The 21,679-nt window shown below is 37.6% G+C and overlaps 2 protein-coding genes across 2 annotated transcripts in view; one reads left to right on the top strand and one right to left on the bottom strand.

The window, feature by feature from the left end:
* The first annotated feature begins 5,962 nt into the window (after positions 1 to 5,962).
* On the top strand, positions 5,963 to 18,282 carry PEX3 (peroxisomal biogenesis factor 3). Its single transcript, XM_010086378.1, has 12 exons — positions 5,963 to 6,058; positions 6,749 to 6,899; positions 8,302 to 8,383; positions 10,743 to 10,786; positions 12,009 to 12,133; positions 13,478 to 13,544; positions 13,639 to 13,693; positions 13,947 to 14,103; positions 15,025 to 15,095; positions 15,903 to 16,025; positions 17,320 to 17,416; positions 17,816 to 18,282. The coding sequence occupies exons 1-12, from the start codon at positions 5,963 to 5,965 to the stop codon at positions 17,897 to 17,899; spliced, it is 1,152 nt and encodes a 383-aa protein (XP_010084680.1). The 3' UTR covers positions 17,900 to 18,282.
* A 1,437-nt stretch (positions 18,283 to 19,719) lies between these two features.
* Positions 19,720 to 21,679, bottom strand: part of FUCA2 (fucosidase, alpha-L- 2, plasma) — a gene marked incomplete at its 5' end in the record, with an annotated part of 11,761 nt that continues 9,801 nt past the window's right edge. The window contains 2 exons of the mRNA XM_010086377.1: positions 19,720 to 19,874; positions 21,262 to 21,370. Coding sequence (XP_010084679.1) covers positions 19,734 to 19,874; positions 21,262 to 21,370 — 250 coding nt within the window. The remainder of the gene's footprint in view (positions 19,875 to 21,261; positions 21,371 to 21,679) is intronic.

The following is a 21,679-nucleotide window of genomic DNA, read 5'->3' as shown; positions in this document are numbered from 1 at the left end:
CCATGTCTTTGCATGCTCAGTCATCAGATCTACTTATATCTTATGCAAATGGCATAATTAAATATTACAGAGTTGCTAAGGAAAGTTTGTATTTGTTTATACCCACCGAGACTTGCCTGACCAGTTAAATATTCTGAGGACTATAGGGTTTTTGCAGTACATTTTGTCTCTTATGCAGGTGAGGTCTCTTGTGAGGGTGAATTGTATATACTAATTGGCATCCAACTTGCCTTGGTGGTTGTGTCTTCTGCATCCTTTCAGCCTGAATTCCTTCTATGTTTTTCCAAAGAGTGCCAATTAATACCTAATAATAGGTTAGATGATGGTTACTGAAGTACTTGTCAGATTGCTTCTTCAGTTCACCCCCTCACCTGCAGGTTTTCTGACTCTGCATGTACAGCAGGACATAGGGCTTAGCAGTTTCTGAGATACAGCCCACCATGCTAGATAAACAGATTTGCTTCAATGTACCAGGCTGCAACCTGCAAGCTGTTCCCCCTCCCCTTCAACTGTCTTTGTGAGAGTGGTGGGTGGACAAATAGGAATAGTAAAAACATCAGTTGTCCCAGTTTTAGATAGTAAACCTGGATCAGTGTCCACGTGGGAAAGCAGATATCAGGGCGCTTGTGGTGGTACTCATAGCCTGAAATCCTCAATTCATCGTGTATGAAAGGCCCTCTACCAGCCTCCAAACCATCCTGATCTCACTGAATTTGCAGCTTTTTCCATATGATTTGGTGCTGTTTATGTACAGTTCAGTGTCACTTTCACTAAAATGTTACTGACTGGATGAAGTAAATTTAAAAAAAATAATCGGGGACTAAAATAAAGTCATTTAAGTATGGCTAATCCAAAGAAACCCATGATACTCCTCTTCTAACAAGCCTTTCAATTTCTAACTGAAAATATTGAACTGTTGCTGTTGTTGCCTGCAGCATGGATCAAGTACCTGTTTCCTCAGGCCATGTTGTATTTGAGGGCTCTGTAGAGAATTACTTTTTTTGTATTTGTGGCTGTAGTAAATTGTGGTATCTGCAAGCAGGTGAGCATCATCAGCTGCCTTGGAGATGGAAGGATTTACTGCAGAGTGCTGCGTTACAGTTGTTCAGTGGCTGAATCATGAGTGCTTTGGCCATGTGTATATTAGTTATGGATCAGACCTTAAAATAACTTCAGGAGCCATGGTAATGCCACCACCAATGAATCAGAACTCAGATCCACAATGGACTCTCCTCCAAAAAATACTGTCTAATGTTGAAAAGTAGAATGCAACTTTACGTTGCTGCTTTTACTTTAAGAGAGAATATTTGGAAGTGGCTGAATGATTTAAGAAAAGCATCCAAATCTGGTGATTTAATACCAGAGACTGGAATCTACATCTCTCGAGTGTTTGGTTTTTTTTAAGAGCTGTGGGTGCATTTTCTGGGAAGGAGGATTTAAAAAGGAAAATGAAACATCACAGGGTTTAATGGTTTTAAGTCTTTAGCTGGCACATTGTCAGGGATTAATGTGAATATTTAATGATTGGTTAGACAGTAGAAGAGCCTCTTTGTTATTACTGATACAATGTTGTATCAGTGTTGTGTTACTGAAGAACTATTGCACCAAAATCCAGATTGGTTGGTAGCCTTTCCTCTGTTTACTGAGATGGATTCCTCGTGCATTATCAATGACTGTCATTCTTCGTGTAACTTCTGTCAATCCCAACACTGCATGAGATTTTTCTGCTTATGAAGAAACAAAACTCGTAAGAGCTCAAATTGAGGGAAAAGCCGTTGAAATCTGTAATTTTCCCTTAACTGTAGAGCGGGGTTGAGAAGACCTCAACTTAGCAAAGACCCTGTACAAACCCTTTCTTCAGAAATCTGTTCTTTTAGCGATATAAAGTAAATTGTGTACTAAAAAGACTTAATCTTTTCAAGCAAGCAAACTCTAGTTCTCTGGGATCAAACCCACTAGTATTTAAAGTAGAGAGAGAGCTAGCATGACGGAGCTGCAAGGACGTGTTATGTTCACTTGTTCTTACTGCATAGGTAGATTTACCGTGAAGTGATTTCTATCTCAGTGCTCAGCATTCAAAGTAGATTTCAATGGATATTACAAAATGGTTCACTGTTGAAATTCTCTCGCTGCAGTAGAAGAGCAAGTTCAGGGTGTGTCTGCAATACATGGTTCTGATTTCAGTGATGAATGAGTTATTGCTCAATTTCATCTGTTGAAACCTTTGGCTTGCAGAAAGAACATTTCGGTTCCAAAGTCTGTCCTGCTTAGCAAAGAAAGTTGTCTTGGTTTGTGAGTGAGTGCGGGGGCATTGCGTAGGTTTTGGTGGGACCCAGTGGTGCCAAGAGAATAAGGCATTAGTGCTTTCTTATTTTAAATACGGTTTTCAACCATAATGGGGCAATTGTATGTCAGTTGATGCATGGCTTGCTTGTACATAAGGACAAGCCACAACTTGCTGAGCTGTCGATGTTCTGGAAGGATGCAGGCTTCTGTGTTTCAGTGCAATTTCTGCATAATAAAATTCTTAAAACTGAAAAAATTCCCCTTTTTTTCTGAGGGAAATATGGTAGTGAGGGTAAAGGTTACATAGGGTTGTAAAGATGTTTCCTGCGAACTTGGATGTCCCACCCTTCTGCTCATCTCTCCATTCCACCTGTGAAGAAGGGAGAGGTAACCCATAACTTAGGTGATGTGAGAAATATCCTATTTGTTTGAGGCCTCTGGCATTAATATATAAGAGCCTGCAGATTTTGAAAGCGGCTTCTGTTACTTACATTTAGATAGGAAGAGACTATACAGTGCTACAGCCAGAGAGGGTGACAGAGACAAATTAGAGCATGTTTATCTCATTTCACTGTTAACAGATGATTACAAGTGTTGGTTCCACAGGTGTGGGTTTTGTAGACCGCATGTGTTCTCAGTGCTATCGGACAGTGAGGAGAGAATTGGAAGGGTAAAAGTAAGAAAACTCATGGGTTGAGATAAACAGTTTAGTAATAAAAAAGAAAATGTAAAGGGAGGGGAATAAATAAACAGAGAGAGAAAAACAAAATGTAAGTAAGACAAATGATGCAAATAAAAACAATTGTTCACCACCAACCAACCGATGTCCAGACAGTCCCTGAGCAGTGGCCCGCCTGCCAGCCTCTCCCCTAATTTTACTGCTGAGTAGGACATCATACGGTATGGAACATCCCTTTGGCCAGTTCGGGTCAGCTGTCCCAGCTGTGTCCTGCTCGCTGGTGGGGTGGAGTGAGAAGCAGAAGCAGACTGTGCAAGCACTGCTCAGAAGTAACTAAATCTTCCTTCTGTTATTGACACTGTTTTCAGCAGAAATCCAAAACATATGAAGAAAATTAACTCTGTCCCATCCAAAACCAGCACAGACAGCCAGTACAAATGTAAATTCATTTTACTTTGTAGATCGATTTTAAAGCAATATGAATTGTAATTTGAGATCCTTGCTGAGGTTCCTGTACCTAAAAGTTCTGGCATCAGCTGATGTAGTCCTAGTTTGTAGCACTCATCTGTTTCTGAACCCTTTGTGAATCAGAAGTGTTGAGACTATAGTTGTTTGTATAGTTCACATTTTTAAAAAGGCAGAAAAAGGTTTCTGTAGTAATTATATTTTGGGCAGTCTCCTTATTGCTGAATTTTCTTAATTCCTGGTTTTTTATAGAATGTATGGGAAAGACTCAGTATGAAGTTCCACCTGTAAAACAGTTTAGCTAATTAGACGTGAATAAAATGTTGCTGCTGCCACTTTTTGCAGATGTACTATCCCATACTGAGAGGTAAAATTTATATTTGCTGTTGTAAAAAGCTGGTGTTCACTTTACTTATTTGTAACAACAGAGATTTTTAAAATGTCAGTTCCTTACAGGTACATTAGCTGACTTGGCGTGGCAGTTCTTGGGATGTGGCTTTCTCGGGTCCTGCTTCCAGCTCTAAGTGACAGTGTTTTCATATGATGCATTCAGCCTGGACTTCTAAGGAGGTCTGTTATTGTCAAGTCCTCTGAATTAATGCTATGTATATCAACAGAGATACGTATGGGAGCTCTAAAGTAAAATGTGAGCACAGGTGCAGACCAGCTCCCAGGCTGGCAGCTCCTTGAAATGTCCTGTAAGCTGGAGGCTTGCAGAGGCTCTCATGTGGTGTTCTGGCACCAGTGACTAGTGGGCAGAAGTTCATTGTCACAAAGCTGATAACGGTAACAAGCCATGCAGTTAGTAACAGAGGCAGTCGGCTGCTGACATGCAAACTTTTTTGTTGTTCATTGACTTCTAACACATTGCATTCCCAAAGATGAAGATGATACTGGAGTAAATAATGTGTTAGTGATGGGTCACAGTTATGTCTTAGTTCAGGGAATGGGGGTAGAAATAAGACTAGTAGTTGCATCATTTTAGACAAGTGTTTCTTCTGGAAACTCCTTGTTAAACCTGGATGACTGCTAATGCAACTTTGGACTCTTGCAAGGCACAGCAGTTCTTAGTACAAAGTAATCGCACAGCTTTAACAATCAACTATTAAGCAATTAGCTGTCTCAGTCTTAATTATAAAGGTGCTGCTCCAGCATATCACTCAAGGGCAGGCACATGATTCTTCTTGAATTCTCTGCATGTCTGCCCATGTCCTGTGTACTTTCAGAAAGCATCTTTATTACACTAACGACTTTTCTGACACAAAACCTGGAGTTAAAGGATTTATTTTGAGGGGAAAAAAAAATAAACAAAAGTAGTCATTTGGACAGATGACTGTGTGAATGTAATGTGAAAGATGTGGTGGGATAAAATGATTAGAAAAATCTTGTGTTTAAAAATTATTTGCCAATACTAATAAAATGGTTGCTATTTCAGTATGTTGGCTGAAAAAAAAATCAGTACTCTGACAATTGTGTTCTAAATACATGTTCTTGGCAGGAACTGATAATTTTTTAGAGAAAAATAATCTAATTGCTATTTATGAAATTCATTTTGGTTAACAATTTACAGTGGTAAAACTGCCTTTTATGTATATGGAACCATAATATTAAAGTTTGCATCTAATGAAGTGAATCTTTTACATGGCAAATGGGTCAGTCTGCCTAAAGGCTGAAGCAAGGGAGAGTGACTTCCCTGTTTTTATGAGGCTCTTGGGAAATAAATGGAAGTGACTATGGCTGTTCCAAACTGGTCTGGCTTGTAGCTGCCTATTAGGAAACATAAGGCCAATATGGATAACTGAATTTTTTGCAACCATAAATATTGGGTCACAAAGTTTACAAGCCTTTTGAAATACTGATGATGGTTTTGGAGACTGTATTGAAAGGTTTTAATGACATAAAAAATTTATCTGAATTCAAAATATTGGGGAGTTGGGCTTTTTAGTTTTTGTGGATTGGACTTATAAAAATAGATCTAAAACTTTCAGCATTCAGCAACTGTTAAATGCCTCATTCATTCAGATGTTAACTTTGAAATGTGGAAATTGAACTTTGAAGAAAACTTCGTAGGTCTGTGTTTATGACTTCTGAAAGTGCTTGGTGGAAAAAAAAAAAAAACAGACTTGATTTGATATTCAGATTTCTGTGTACCATTATTGACTTGACAGAGTTGGAGCTGACACTGCAGAGGAGTTTCAGTACTGAGGGGATTGCTTCCCAGCAGACAGAAGATGATCAACTTGTACATTAGTCTTTTCTGCTTGGGCTTATCCTTCTCTTATCTTCCCCCCCCACCCTGCTTCTTTCATGAGCAAACATGGCAAGAGCTGCTTGTGCACCTAAATAGGTAACAGCTGCTACTAGCGCATACAGAAGGCAGCAAATGAGCTTGATACACAGGGGGTATTATGAAAAGCCCTGGGTCGAGGGGGTGAAATTCATGCCAAGCAGCTTGCAGTGGGCGAAGGTGCTGAGGATAAATCTAGACGACGTAGTGGTGTCTTGAGGAATGGCTTAGAAAGGGAGCCGGAGATGAGGAAAGATGAGAAGAGGGCTGTGGGCATCCTGGAGAGCTCTCTGAAGCCGTGGTGGTACAGGAAGAGTGGCTGGGGGAAACTTAAAAGGAATGTATGTTGGGAGAGGAGGAAATGTAGAGCAAAAATTTTTCGTGGGTCTTTGTGGAAACAGATTTGTAGTGAGGGTGATGAGGGATGATCAGATCCTCAAGGGTAGGAGAAGAGTGGGACTGGCAAGTAGGAACTAGGTAGAGTAAGAAATAAGAGGGCCACAGTCAAGCCTCACCGTAGCTAAGGTTCTTCCTATGGACAAGTTTCAGGACCAACTGCAGGAAGTGTTGGTCTGTAACATTTTTGTCTTATGTGATTTTTAAGACTTGAGTTTCATCTCTAACTTCTGGTAATTTTAGAAAGATGTTTTTTAAATTTTCATCCATCTCCAGACCTGTGCATTTCAGTTTCTTTTCTCTATTCTTTGTTTTTTGTTACCCTACATTTTTTTCTCTTCCCAATACTTGCTTCAGTCTCTTCAGTAGTAGTTGTTCATCTTGCAGTAGTACCAAAAATGCCTTATTTGAAAGACAAGATATCTCTTCTCAGGCAAGTTTCTTATACTGATTCAAGTCATTACCCTTGACATTTTCATTAATTTTAAAAATGTTATTTCTGAGTATTACTTTGTCAATCAGTATTAAAATACTCAAGACGCACATATCCCAAAAAAACACTATGCACCCTTATGGTTTAAAATCAAACAAAGAGGCTGAAGGGGCCTTCTTCACATTTTTGAAGCAGCTTATAATATGAAAATCTTTCTGTAGGAGTCTATTTACTGGGAAAATATGGTCAGAAGAAAATCAGAGAAATCCAAGAACGAGAGGCAGCTGAATACATCGCCCAAGCACGAAGGCAGTATCATTTTGAAAGTAATCAGAGGACGTGCAATATGACAGGTAAGATAGGGAAATAGCTACTGGTTTTGATAAGTGGAATTATTTGGGGCTTTATACTACATATTGACAGGATGGAAGAAGGATAGCCAATGTAGGTCAATTAAAATCTTAATTAAATACTAGTGCATAAATAGAATCATTCTGCATAATAAAAACAATCTGAAGAACAGAGAATTGAAGTGATTTCTGGGGGTCATCTTAATCCTTACTTGGAATATATCCATCTATAATGCATACAAATATATGTGCAGGTTACAATTTTCTGTCACTTCAAGATTCTTCATGTATTGCCCTAAACTGTGTGTGGTATTGAGCTGTGAAGCAGCACCCAGGTTCTAACAAAACAGAATTTACAGCAGGATTATCTTTATTATAGCACATTATTAGTAAGCTACATAGAGATCTTAGTGGGTAATTTTTATTTACAAATAAGAAACCCGTCAGCCCATTAGTTCCTTGCATTTGAATAGTTAAAAAGGTACCTGACCAGCTGGGAAGAAAAAGTGAAAGTGTTTCTATTATAGCACTGGTCATTAGATTTTTGGAGAGGAGATGGGAGGGCAGAGTATAACAAAATCCTTGTCATTCTTGTAAATACAGGCCATTCAGAAGTATTTCTGTGAAACAATTTGGGTGGCTTTTTTTTCTCCTGTTGAAATTTGTAATGGCTTTTTGGGTGGCTGCAGATGTTTTGTATGCACTGTGTTCACCTTGATGTGAAATACCCTGGTATTTAATTTTCATCTTTTCCATTTTGCAGTAAAATCAATCCCAGCACTACAACGACTAAGTTTTTCTTTGTCCTTCATTGTACAAAGTACCTTCTGTCTGGCAGCGTGCATTCTTGTCAAGATTTTTTGTATTTTGTTCTTAGTATTTATTATGGTCTGTGCATGCTCGTTTTCCATTTCCTGTTCCCCTTGTATAACAGCAGATTGGATGTTCAATATTCTGAAAGTAAAGGATTTTTTCCCACCAGCTTTCTTTTTTTTTTAAAAACATACCTTTCTCTGGTTCTTTTCTTGGGGAAAAAAACAAACCTCAGAGGTTTTTCTTCTCATTTGGAGAAATGAAACAGTGTAGATTTTCACCAGGTTTCTTCTGGGGAATTGAAAGCCCGTGTATGCAGCTATGCAGGATGTGAGTACGCATCTGCAGCGAGGGCCAGCACAGACATGTAGCCATGTACAGGCAGCGTTGTGCCTGAGCTCCTAAGAGGAATGCTGGTGATTGCACTTCTGCATACTCCCAGGGTTTCCTGTTTTGTTTGTCCTCCCAGCCTTTCCTTGTTGACCAATGGGATTTGTGTTGTATAGCAGCTATTGAGTGAGAGCTGGGGATAGGTTTATGATGATTTTTTTTATGTTCACAGATTTTTTCTTTTTTTTTTTCTTTTAATAAGTGCTGTCAATGCTTCCAACATTGAGGGATGCCTTAATGCATCAATTAAATTCTGAGAGTCTCACATCCCTTCTTAAAAATAGGTAAGCCTGTTTTGTTAATTGTGTTAAAGGTCACTTGTTTTGATCACAAGATAAGTATTTTTCAAGTTATATATTTATAATATAGAAAGCATGCAGGATTTTGATGCTGTGTTCCACTGAGTCACTAGCCTTAAAGTATTTTGAAATCACTACATAAATATTTTATGTCATATTAGATGTATTTTGATAGGTATGGCTGGCGTTTTCAAGCACTACAAGAAATAATAGTTTCTTTAAGATGCTGCAGTGAGAGCTGTGGTTTTTGTTGAAGTGCTTCTAAGATACGCAGATAGAAGTACTTAGAGGATCTAGTCCTCTCTTAAACAGGACAGAGTATCTTGACTGAGTTGTTGTGTTTGTAAAAATGTTTATGTAATCTTATCAAGGTCAGACATGAATAGTAGTGGAAAGTATCCAAGATGAGATTGCAAATGGATGTAAACTATGAGAAGTATTTTTTTTTCTTTTTTGAAGTAGAACAAATAGGGGCATGTCATACATTAAGACAAATGCTTCCCTGTCAGAAAACACCTTTGGTTTCCGTGTAACTGCAGGAACAAATAGCATATTTTTAAATACATAAAGTGCATAATAGCATACCTTAAAAGTAGAGGAAGCTGCTTGGCATTTGACACGGAATGAAAGCATTATGTAGACAGTTAACACAGGGTTTCTGACTCACTCTAGACTGTCTTTCTAGTTTGCCTCCCACTAGTTTATTTATATAGCTATAACTTCAGTTGTCCAGTATTTAATAGATTACCTATCCAGTCGTTGTCTTTTTCTCAGTGAAAAAATTCCCACTACAAGGTCTTACCAAATTGCAGTAGATGAAAACTGAAAAATCCATTTCCACTGTTAGGCTTAGTACTTGCAAACTTAAACTGTTACCTGGCTGTTGCCTTGTGTTGTGAGGAGAAGCTTTGTAAGCATGAGCTCTAGAAAATGTTTTGACATAATAGGTGCAAATGTAGTTGGCTGACACTGATGTAATGGCTTCTCTTTCTCTCTTTAGTTGGCATGGAAAACTTACCACTCATAAGTAACAGATGTGGTTTTGAGTCTTGTTACGTGTTTCATCTATATAAATATTACCGTATTTTTTTAACAGTCCTTTGTTTTGCTTTAGAATAGCTTTTGAGACTGTTGATTTAGCTTGCAAAAAGAGAAATCTGTAAACTGTTTTTGTATGCACCACAGATCCTTCCAGCTATCCTTTCTTTAATCTGTCTCTTTACTTTTATGAGTTGTAGACTTTATTATATCAGTTCATTAGCATTATTTGATAGCAGTGGACTTAAAAATTCATTGTTTATGTAAGTGTTATAATGGTGAAACTAATGCCAAAGTGCTCGTGTTGTGCCTGTGAAGAGAAATTATTTCTGGTTAAGAGTGTATTATTTTTTGTAAACTAGGTTACTGTAAAGTCTAGGTTAATCTGAACTATCTGCCCCAAATATTGAAGTGTTAATTCTGATCCTAAGAAATTACCAAATGTTTCTCTAAGTGACTTTCACTATGTATTTTTGCCACTATATATACACAGTAGCCATTCTATACTGACAGTGCTTAAGGGGCAGAATGGCTGATGAGACTTTTGGGATGGTTAGCTTGCTCGTCTCTGCTACTGCTGCTATATTGGTAACATTACCTCTGGATAGCAGTTATAAATATGCAATGTACCCTAGGCAGCTCAGGTGTATCTGTGCAATCTACAGCCTTGCTCTTTTGACTGTAGAATACATAAAATTTTAGGAACTGGTCAGGTCAAAAAAATGAAACATGCCTCAACAAAAGAAAAAGGATAACTTGCATTTGTGTGGACGGCGCAAGACAACTTTTCCACAGATTGTCATGATCTCTTTGGTTTTTGATTATTAAATCTGAACTTTTACCATTGCCTGGCTTGGTTTTAATCTTTCAAGAAAGAAAGATACAGAAATTCTGATACTGCACTTACTATGCACTGGTGGATGCAGGAAGCCCTACTGAACTGCAGTCTACATTAAGTATATAGAGGGTCAGGGCCCCTGAAAAGCCCAGTTTGTACCATCAGCAGGCTTTTTCTGCCTGCTTAGTGTAGCAACTCAAAATTGGTAATATAAGCGTATAACTGACATCACTAAATACTACATTTATACATTACACTGTTAATATATTTTCTGTGACTTCATAGTGTATTGTTTACATACTGCTTTCTTGAATGAGGCAAATCAATGTAGACGTGAATCTGATCTGAATAGTTATAGTAGATAAATGAGCTTGCCTTAGAGCACTGCTATTTAATTTGACATATTTATTAATTTCCAAGGAAAATATGCTTTTTAATGTTTAATATTTCCATTTATTTTCCCCACAGGCCAGCAAACAAGTTAGAAATATGGGAGGATTTAAAGATAATAAGTAAGTGGAAAAGAAAGATTTCATCTGCATAGTATTTAGTATAAATTTAAAATGTCTTTCATTGCCTTTAAAATGCACACTTTACACTGGACTGTTGTTTCAGCTGACATGACGATAGTGTAACACACTACATGGCAAACTTCCTCCCTGTCCCTCCCTCCCTGCCACACACACAAAAAAAAGCTCCTCATGAAGGAATTTGTCATAGCCCCAAGGAAAGTTAGACGGTCAGAGACAAAGGTGAAGAATTTTATTTGCCTTCATGTTAGCCTGCTGAAGAAAACTTTGTGAGAACTTTTTGTGCCATCACAGAAAAATTAAACTATTTTTTTTCAGAAAGTTCTCTGGTGAACCTAACAGAAAACATCAATCAGAAATGTAGACCAGCACTTTCCTCTTTTCAAGCCTGTTGGAGATAACCACCAGAGCAGTGGTTATGAACCCTTTGTTTCATGTTATTTATTGGCTGATGGAAGCAGTGGAAGGGAAAGAAGAATAGTGAAGTCAGATAATGAAGTAGTGAATACTACTGAGCTTTTTTTATTACTTTTGATTCCTTGGTACCATTTGTTATCCCTACTACCTCTCTGGTTTTGTCTTTCCTTCCTTTTGGTTTTGTTTCTCCCTTTCACACCACGAATACAGATCCTATTTTTGATCCACCTCCTTCTTCCTTGCTACTTAGCATTCATCCGTATTTATTCATGTCACTTCTCCCACATATCCTCTGTTGCCTAGTGGCTGGTAGCTGATGCTCATTTTCATTTTCTTTCTTTAGATATTAGCTGCTCCTGCCTTAGGTAGCTTTTTATTCCTAAGCTGCTATTATGCTTTCTGTGTCTTAATTGCATGATGATGAGGGCTAACAATATTGTGGGTATTTCCTGGCCTAATGAAGAAGGAGGATTTGACAGTATATCCGTTTTCCTTCTAGAGCAACTTGTATAATTTACATTTTTTTTCCAAAATAACTTGTGTAACATGCGAGATGACATTACTACAGGACTTTAAATGGGACACTTTAGATATAGCTCCAGCACATACTAGACTCACAACCATCTTGAGTATATGTTGTGAAAATGTGTCCTAGGACAACCAATGAGAGAAATGTGACTGTGTATTTAAAAATCATCAGCACTTCTTGAGTCTTGGAGAGCACTCTCCTTCCTTGACTCACTCTTATTTCTTTGACTTTGTAGTTATTTTGTTGTCTCTTTTCAAGGTTTCACAAGAAGCATTGTAGCTGTATATAGTACCTGTATGCTAGTAGTTCTTTTGCGAGTCCAGTTAAATATTATTGGCGGTTACATCTACCTAGATAATGCTGCACTCTGCAAAAATGGCACAGTAAGTTTCTTGTTTTGTTTCAAAGGTCAAACTTCCACTTTCTTGAAAGGGAAAGGATTATTTAGTGAGAGATAAAAAGGGCATAGCTTAGGAGTATTAGAATGAAACCAAGAGTACTTGTAAGAGTGGGCAATGTGGAACCATTGCAAAAAGTAAGATATCTTGATGTGTTTTCATAATCTCTAAATGTGGATGATTTGCTGATACTTTTGCTTTACAAAATACTAGCAATATTGAAGAATACCTTTTTGTCTGCATTTGTATTGCTTAAAAAAGTTACTTCATATCTAAACAGCAACATAAAATAATTTCCTTGCTTTAATTTTTTATGAAATAATAATACTGTGTGAATGATCTATGTATGCAAATATATATAAATACTTACATTAATTTCCCCAGTTAAATTTCCTGAGGATTAAAGAAGAAAAATGTTGTATTTGAAATTTTGATTATTTTGTTTAACTCCAAAAGGCCATCTATGTTAAATGTCTGTTGGTGGGGCCAAGCAAGGCTGGAGACTTGTTTTTGATTTAGATAGTATATCTATCACTGCTCAATAAAAGTAGATCAGTCCCACAGTAAGCAAGTACCCATTGCAGAGAGTAACATCTGCAAATTGTTGGACGGGTCATTTAAAAATAAGGGATACAAACTTTGATTCATTGTCATATCCCCCTCTGTGATAGCTGTTGTTGAGAGTCAAGGAACAGCATGTCAAGGCAGGCCGGAGAAAAGCTTTCTTTACAAAGACAGGGTTGATGGAGGTCATGCTTCATTTTGTAAAACCTGGAAAAGCTTTTTTAAAAGGGCAAGATGGGTTTGGACAAGAAATGTGTTTCCTTCCTGTTATTTTTCCAGTACAGAAGTGGGTTGACAGGACCAACTCGGAGAAATGCTGCTGGAGCAAATTGGGATCCTGTCTCAGCTCCTGAAAGTTTCTTCTCTATCAGATAGGCTTTTGTTAGGGTTGAGCATAAATATCCTGTTTCACTAGGTTTAATTTTTTGGTGTGGTGGAAGGTCTAGTTTTACCTGTGGTGCATTTTTTTTTAAAGAGACTTTCCTATATATGAATGAAAAGTGAAAGGTTTTTCTGTGCCACTAAAGATGAAGAGAAATCTGTTATAATATGGAAGTGAAAATTCCAGAGAACCTATGAAAGATCTGTGGGTTGATGGCACAAAGACAGAATCAGAAGCTACAGAGTTGCATGGGAATGGGGAAGTCTATCTGCTACAGGATATTATAAAGATTAAGGAAATTGGTTACAAATGGTTTGAGATTATTTTTGCATTGTTCTCTACTGTTGACGTGTCACAGAACTGTTTATCTTTCCCCCCCACAGACACCACTAGCTCCCCCTGAAGTTCAGCAGCAATATTTATCAAGTATTCAGCACCTTTTAGGAGATGGTATGATGCTTATTATAAGCTAACTACTCTTACAACTCTACTTTCTAGCCTTGTCCAAATCATTAGAATAATTTTGACACTTTTCTTGTTCTAGGACTGACCGAGTTAATAACTATTGTTAAACAAGCTGTGCATAAAGTTTTTGGAAGGTAAGAGTCTCTGTGGTTAGCTGTTAATCTTTATTGTGATGACTGTTCCCACAAAAATGAGTTTTATTAGAATTAAGAAAAAAGGAAGGCGTACTGACTTTTTCCAAAACAATGTTTTTATTATAGCGGCTGTCTGCCAGTGCAAACCAACACAGCAGACTGGATCCTATTACTTGTGAACATGTTATCGTTAGGAGAACAAAACATTGTTATTAATTTTGCAATCAACACTGTAGTCTTTCTTCCTTTCCAGTATTTCCCTTAAGCACACCCTATCTCTTCTGGAGCTGGAACAGAAACTTAAAGATATCAGGAAAGTAGTGGAACATAAAGATTCAGATCAGATTGCATCTTACTCTCCCTTATGTCATTATCTGATGCCAGATGAAGAAAACCCCTTGGCTACCCAGGTACTTGTTTCAGTTTCTTTCATCTACCTTTTTTCATTATGTGTTTGTTTGTTGTGGGGAGGGAAGGGTGCATACCAGTCCTCTAGTTGTACCATGGCATTTGCATCCTTAATAAATGGCGATGCCTTTTCCTTCATAAATCAAATGTCCTTATCTCTTTAATCTAGGCAAAGTTGTACTTTCTTCAGACTTGTTTGAAAACAGCTGTCATCCTCAGAATGTCAGCTTTGAGCTCAGAAACACAGCCTAATTGCTGCTTTCAGCCTGTGATGTACACCGTCACACAGCGCAGCGTAAATTGCATTACTTTGCACTTGTGTACCAGCAAAGATCGCTGACAATTGTAGCATCTTGGCTGCTGCACAGGAGAGTGATGCTGTGCTGGAATCCCTTGTTGCTTTGGGCTGGAAAATGAACAAGAGTAAAGAGAGAGGTGTATCTAGTCTCAGTTGTAACATTGAAGTAATTTCCTGTATTTTTTAAGGTGTTGTCTCCATCCACGCTCCACATTGGAGAAAACTCATTCTTACCTTGATATTATACTACTATAAAGAGGAAACTTAGGCTTCAGGGTGTGATTACCTGCAGTTATCCCTTTAACTTAAGCTGATATGCAGGGTTTATTTCTGTTTCGGAGGTCAGAAGTGGGGAAAAAATACTTTACTCAATTAGTGTGATACTTCCTGCTAATACTGTTTTTAGTGGTAAAAAAAAAAAAATCCTACAGTGACCATGTAAAAGGAAGATTAGAACATAAATTCTAAAATATCTGATTTATGACAATAAATATTTTATTTTAAATAGATGTGACTTATGCATCTTGACTTAATTCCATTGTACAAAACTCTTCTATTTCTACTCTTATACTTGCAGTTGCCAAGGGATTTCTTACTAAATAATGTCTGTCTTTGCTTTTCCTAGGCCTGTGGGCTCACAGAAAGAGACATTGCTACAATTAAATTACTTAATGAAACGAGAGATATGCTAGAAAGGTATAGAGAAATATCCTGTATTCATATTAAACTCCTCCTCACAACTATTTTTTATGTAAGACAATTTCTTTCATATAAAAAGCTGTCAACTTTCATTTGTAAAATGTGACCAATCTGCTGCATTAGATTTTTATATCCACACATTGTAGGCTGTAGAATTTGAGAACTCTGAAACACATTTATAAGAAATAAACCTGCCTTAACAAGGTGACTAGGATATCCTTCCCAGTCAGACTCCCTTATCTCTTCCTCACCTTTTCTATAGTTGTGAGGAACAGAGGAGTACTACTCTTCTGCCAAAGCAGGGTAAATTGAGAGTAATTTTATTGGATTTATTTGCTTTTGTAAAATGAACACCAATTTTGGCTTATCAGAATTTATTTTTAATGCATGTTTTTACGTGGTTGTATGCAACCTTTTACCAGAGCACTACCGAAGTGAGGCTTCTACAATAAATACTGAATATGAGTGAATTAAGACAAATGTCAAACAATTCTTAATTTATCTGCTAGAGATCAGGGGCATTTTAAGGATAAGTCTGTTATTGCTTAGTAAGAAATAGAGAAGTGAAGAATGCTTTGGATATATCTGTTTTTAGTAACATTAGGGTAGAGTATATGTTGTTGATTTGTTTGCTGTGGAGTTTCTTGGAGGAGCTGGTCTTTCTTGAGGTGGCTATACTAATGTCCTTTTGTCTGGGTCATGTATCTTCCTTCATGGAAGGGACATCTGTAGCACTGGATACTTGCAGCATTTTTTAGTTTGGAAAAATAAATCTCAGGAATCAAAACTTGTTTGTTTTTCCAGTCCAGACTTCAGTACAGTTTTGAGCACGTGTTTAAATAGAGGATTCAGTCGACTGCTGGACAATATGGCAGAGTTTTTTAGACCTACTGAACAGGATCTCTCTCAGAATGACTCTGTAAATAGGTAAATGTTTTATTTTGTTGTGGTTCTGATGTGAACAATGCTTTGGGTTCATAGTGAATTCCAAAAAGGTTATTAATTTGCCTGCCTACTTGAAGTTCCCATGCTAGAAAGGATTGCTTTTCTTGCTTTGCAAGAATAAATGCAGTCTCCTCACTTCGCCCATAGAGTTGCTAGAATTCACGAGGTGTCCTTCCCATCATTACTGGCAGATGGCTGGAGGTGTTCAAGAAACGTGTAGATGTGGTGCTTAGGGACATGGATTACTGCGTTAGGTGGTGTTGGGTTGGACTTGATGATCCTTGAGGTCTTTTCCAACCTTAACGATTCTATGATTCTATGTAAAAGTAGAAATAGAACACCTGTACTTCCTGCTTTTTGCCAGGACTGTACAAGCAGACTGCCTTTCCAGGTAAGGAGGATTTACCCCACTGGAGGTGACTACTGAAAGATGCACCACAGTACCTCCCCTCTGAGGCCCTGAGAAAGACAGCATTCCCCTACATTAGCAGATAAGCTCTGTATGCCCCAGACTCTGACTAGCAGTTGCTGTAGTTCTCCCAGAAGGTGGGCATTACCGTGATTCTCCAAACACCTGTAGCCAAAGCACCTACAAAAAACTTTGTTCTTTGCTGGTATGCTGAAAAAAAGATACTAACATTCAGAATCTTCTGCCTCTTCCTAGAAGACCGTTCGTTTAAAAATAGCTTTTATTCTGAAGTTCACTTTGGTTTTAAACAGTGCAAGTGAGAGTGTTACAAATCCAAAAGCTAAGTTCAAATCCTTGAAATACGACTTCTGAAATATTAAAACCTGGAATAGTAACTGGGTTTATGTATGTTTATTGTAATAATAATAAATGATAGCTCTCAAAGAGTAATGTTTTTATTTAAATATATACTATTTACATCACTTAAAATATCCCTAAGGCTGTAGTTTGTCTGTCTGTCCTAAGCCTGGTTTAGAGTTTGAAATAGTGTGAGATTGTAGACTGGTACTTCTAACAACTGTTTACATACACACACATGTGATGGACTCTGGCTAAACTGTATTTTTCTTGCATGAGAAGCAAGTGTGAAACTATGTGCAATAGGAACACCACCTGAAATTTGCTTTGGAACTTCTCTATATTAAACAACATACTTGATAGGGGGGAAAAATTTTTCATCTGTACATTTTAATTTGCAGTCTTTCAACTATTACTTTTGAAGCAGTAATTTAGAATTGTAATAATCACAGTTTAGTGGCTTTATTCATGTCAGAGCAGGTTAGGTCAATAGTTTTTGTTCTTTTCTAGTCTTTCCAGTGTCAGTCTTCCTTTAGCCAAGATAATTCCAATAATAAATGGACAGATCCATTCAGTATGCAGTGAAACACCCAGTCACTTTGTTCAGGTAAGAATCTTGCTTATTTAAAATATCCTAAGTAAAATTTTGAAATGAATGTTGTATATTTCTTTTAAAAAATGTACCTCATTATGTTTAATTTCAGTGGCATTAAAAAAAGAGTAGAAATAATTGGCAAAACTTCAAGTTTTTGTAAACTTGTATCTTCCAGAAGTATGCTGTTTTTCTAGAACCTCTTCCCTCTGCTGAACTGTGCAGAAACCCAAAAAGGTTTCTTGACTTGGTTCTACTTGCAGTTCTGCCCATAAACCTTTCTAAAGCAGGAAAATTTGAGTTAGATCTCTGTGGGTGTGCTAGGTGCTTTTCTCATGATGAATTATGTATTCCAGCAAAACTAGAATAGTGGTGGATGTGTTTAAGTAAATTCATTCTTTCAATTTCTTCCAGGACCTGCTGATGATGGAACAAGTGAAAGATTTTGCTGCTAATGTTTATGAAGCTTTTAGTACCCCTCAGCAACTAGAGAAATGAACTGCATATTTATAGGAATAGATTGTGTATTTATAGCAAATCCTTGTGACTACTGATGAGACAGGTTAATTTTATAACGGTGTAGGAGTGGTAGACCAGCAGAAATAACATTCTGAGAGAAGTGGGAGGAAGCCCATATTTGTTCTAATAGAATTCTGTTTCAAACACCCATTAAAAACATTATTGTTGAATCACTGTATGTAAAGACTTTTATTAAAAGAAGTGGTTAAACTCTTCTATAATTCATTTGATTATTGCATCTGAAAGGCATCTGGTGGCAGTATTACAAGTTACTAAAAAATGCTTTTGTTTGCCTGGGATCTGTAAGTTTTGGAAAAAATTAATGTTAGTGATCAGAATAGCAGAATGAAGTAAAGTTTCTTTCTTCTCCCAATTTTTTCTTTTTATAGAGGAAAACTTTTTTCTCCTTAACTCTACAAATGTTATTCCAAAGAGTGTCATTCTTCAGCCAGCCTTTGCCAACTGATGCGCGTTCCTCTTGAACAAGCTGGGGGTATGCGCACTCTCTTACTTAATACTAAAGGAATCTGGATTTTTAGAAGTTCTTGTTTATGCTGTTAAAACAGCTACGCTGTACACATTAACTTGTAAATATTTTATCTTAATTTGTATTAATTTTGAGCCTAATTGTCTGTATTGTAATAAAATATTTTAATGTAAAATTTATGTGTGTATTAACATTACTAGATGGAACAGCAATAACCTCATCAGGCCTATCACTTAAAATCTTGACATAGGTGAAAATGAATTTAGCTTGTACAGTAATAGTTTTGCACTTACTGACATTACTCAGGAACAATAAGCCTTTGCTCTCTATACTGAAAAATTCCTGCTTTTTGCTGGCTTATATCTCCCCTTCTTTGCAAACTTCACACTGCAGGTCTATCCCTACAAATCCTGACACATGATGAGTTTGGAAATTTTTCAAGTTGGATGCAGTCTACCCTCTGCTTAAAATCTTGTCTCTGCCAACGTTGAGGATCTCTAGCAACTCCTGATTATGTCTCTTTTTAAAAAAAAAAAAGTTAGTTGTTAAAGTACATGTTTTATTTAATGGTCCCCAGAAGGCACCCTGGTAACTGTAAAAACAATGGCTGTAAACAAGAGTCAGCTTTAACCATATAAATTTATACAAAACAGCAAGAAACCCCTACCCCTCTATCACAATAATGGATAGAATTATGCAACACTAGGAACAGGTAAAATTAATTATTTTCAGGATAAGAAATTAAAATGTACATATGCATCACCTCCATGCATCTGTGATGAATTCCTAACTCTTACAGAACTGTTCTTGCAGATGCATTACTCAGCTGAAACTACCAGCTCCCAGTTGTTGTACACAATTCAAAAAGTTTATTCTTTTCTCTAGAACTGACAGTTTTTACTGTACAGTTTTGTGGAAGTCGGCTGCGTACCTTCTTTAATGGAAGAAATCTAACTTACATGCATTTGAATGCTGGCTTGAGCTAGCTTTGTTCTTTCTCAAGTCTTGAAAAATCGCCTCTTTTCCCCCTGTTTTTTTATATAACTTGGCAAGAAACTGACTAAAAAACAAGTGGGGAGGGCAAGGTAGATGCTCAGTTTTTGACACAAGTTCAAAGAAACAAATTGTATGCAAAGATTCAATTAACAAGTGCTAGGTTTCATGTGAGGTTCATTCCATTCTACCCTTTAATAACAGCCCCCATGTCAGAAAAAAGTGAAATTACTGATGTTTCTCAGTCAAGCAAGTAAGAATTAGAAACCAGTGATGAGAAAGTGGGCAAAATATCAGCATTACCTGCTACCCAAGGTTCAAGCAATGCGTGGCTCAGTTTATGTCAGTCAATTGCAAAGCCCAGCCCCACTGACATGGCAATTGCTTAGGAGTTAATTGAGGTAGAGCTATCGCTATTCCCTTTTCTCCCAGTGCAACCCATTTCAACAGTTCCTTGTAGCCAATCAGCTTCACCTGAAACAGAAACATACGCTATAATTAGAACAATGCCTTTTCAAGGTGCATATCATTGCAAAATTGACAAAAGAAATGTTGTTCCATAGCTACTTTACTATCCAATTATTCTTAAATGCCACTTACAACTGAATGAATGATAAAACAATTATTTAAGGTGGTAGAAAAATATTTGCAAGGTAGATATGTAAGTAGTAAAGCTAGTGATGTTGGGTCTTGAGAAATACTTAGGTCTGTAAAAGGTTCCAAGCAGGGATCCAGGTACCACAGTACACAGCTTTTTATCATCTATTTCTGAAATACCTGTTTCCCATGGAGGAATTTGTAGTCTTGAGTAAGCAATATTTCTTACAGAGTACAGCCAGATATCCCAGAACAATGCTGACCTGAGACTCTTAAGCCAGCTGGTGAAATGCTGAAATAGTGGAGCAGCTGAAGGCCAGTCTCTACCCCTGAAGAACATTACTTTCTTGTGCACATATAGTCTAGATGCCTCTACAAAATTCAGGATGCACATACATAATTTCTGAAATTACTCTCCTCCTTAGTGCAGAGCTATCTTGGCGCTAATTAGATTCTTTTGATATGGAAGTAGGCCAGAAGAGAGTCTAGAAACACCCTAAATGCATTTCAGCAGCTAGCGGACATCCAATGCATAAGACCAGGACAGAGCTAAGCCAAAGTGCAACCCACCTTAAATGCACAGTGTTGATACTAAGTCCTGAGCATCAGCTGTTCTGCTGTATAAATCTGCTTCCATTGGGTTAAACTACTTGCTAGTGTAGGCATGGCATCAGTGTCCTCAACTTCTGACTGGCGCTTGCTCCAAGACACACATCTAAGATTGCCCTGACTTGCTCTTTAGCTTCCCTGGGCAATGAAAACCTCTGTGTGCTTCCCCTTTGTGCAAGACACTGACTTGAAACTACGGCGCCATTACTGCAGTTACAATATCACCAAAGTCATGAGGATGGCTATGACAAAGAAATGTCATGCTGAGTTAGGGTCTACACAGGAAAAGGGAGAGGCAAGTCTTCTTTCTGCTACTTGGCCTCTTGATCCAGTTTGCAAGCTAAAACATATGCCAGCAACAATTCAATTTAACTTTATTGGAGAAGACACATCCCACTGGGACAACTATGACAAGGAGGTCCCAGAACAAAACCAAACATCTTTCTGGGTCTCTTCCAATGTACTCTCTCCTAAAAGTTATACGTTCCCAAAGATGCCAGAAATGAAAATAAACACTGATGGAACATGACAAATCCTAGATGTGTTTTCCTTCAGAGTATGTTCATTCCTTGCACTCCATGTTAAAAGCCTCACTGTTCTAAAGGGGAAGGGGGCGTCAGGGAACTAGGGGTGTGAGGGGTGTGTTGTCTTTTACCTGTGTTTCTCCAAGCGTAGCCTGTGGCTCACTAAGTTCCAGAGTCCCAGAGACAGGCCAGTTAAGGAAGATAGCATTGACTTTGCCTTCTTTAGGGCTGACAGTGTACCTGGTTGAAAATGGGGAACAGAAACACATGTCAGTTTTTCCTTGTAAGCTTCCTGAACCAATATAGGGAGTGCTTTCAGGACTGGAAAAAATGAATTTGAAAAGTCAGCATTAATTACATTTTCACACACATAACCATCTTTTCAAACAGTTTATACCCTTTATTAAAGTACTGTTCCTTGAAAATATATTCCAACAAACTAGAGGTAACGGAGACTATTAAAGAACTGAATTTAAAGGCAAACATCTGTAGTAGCTTTGCAAGCATGTAATAACTCACTGCTGCTCAGCCATGTAGGAAGGAGGTACT

The sequence above is a fragment of the Pterocles gutturalis genome, unplaced genomic scaffold (genome assembly GCF_000699245.1).
Source record: "Pterocles gutturalis isolate BGI_N339 unplaced genomic scaffold, ASM69924v1 scaffold2896, whole genome shotgun sequence".
Classification (NCBI taxonomy): domain Eukaryota; kingdom Metazoa; phylum Chordata; class Aves; order Pterocliformes; family Pteroclidae; genus Pterocles; species Pterocles gutturalis.
Note: the sequence above shows the minus strand (reverse complement) of the source record. Positions and strands in the feature narration are given on the sequence as shown.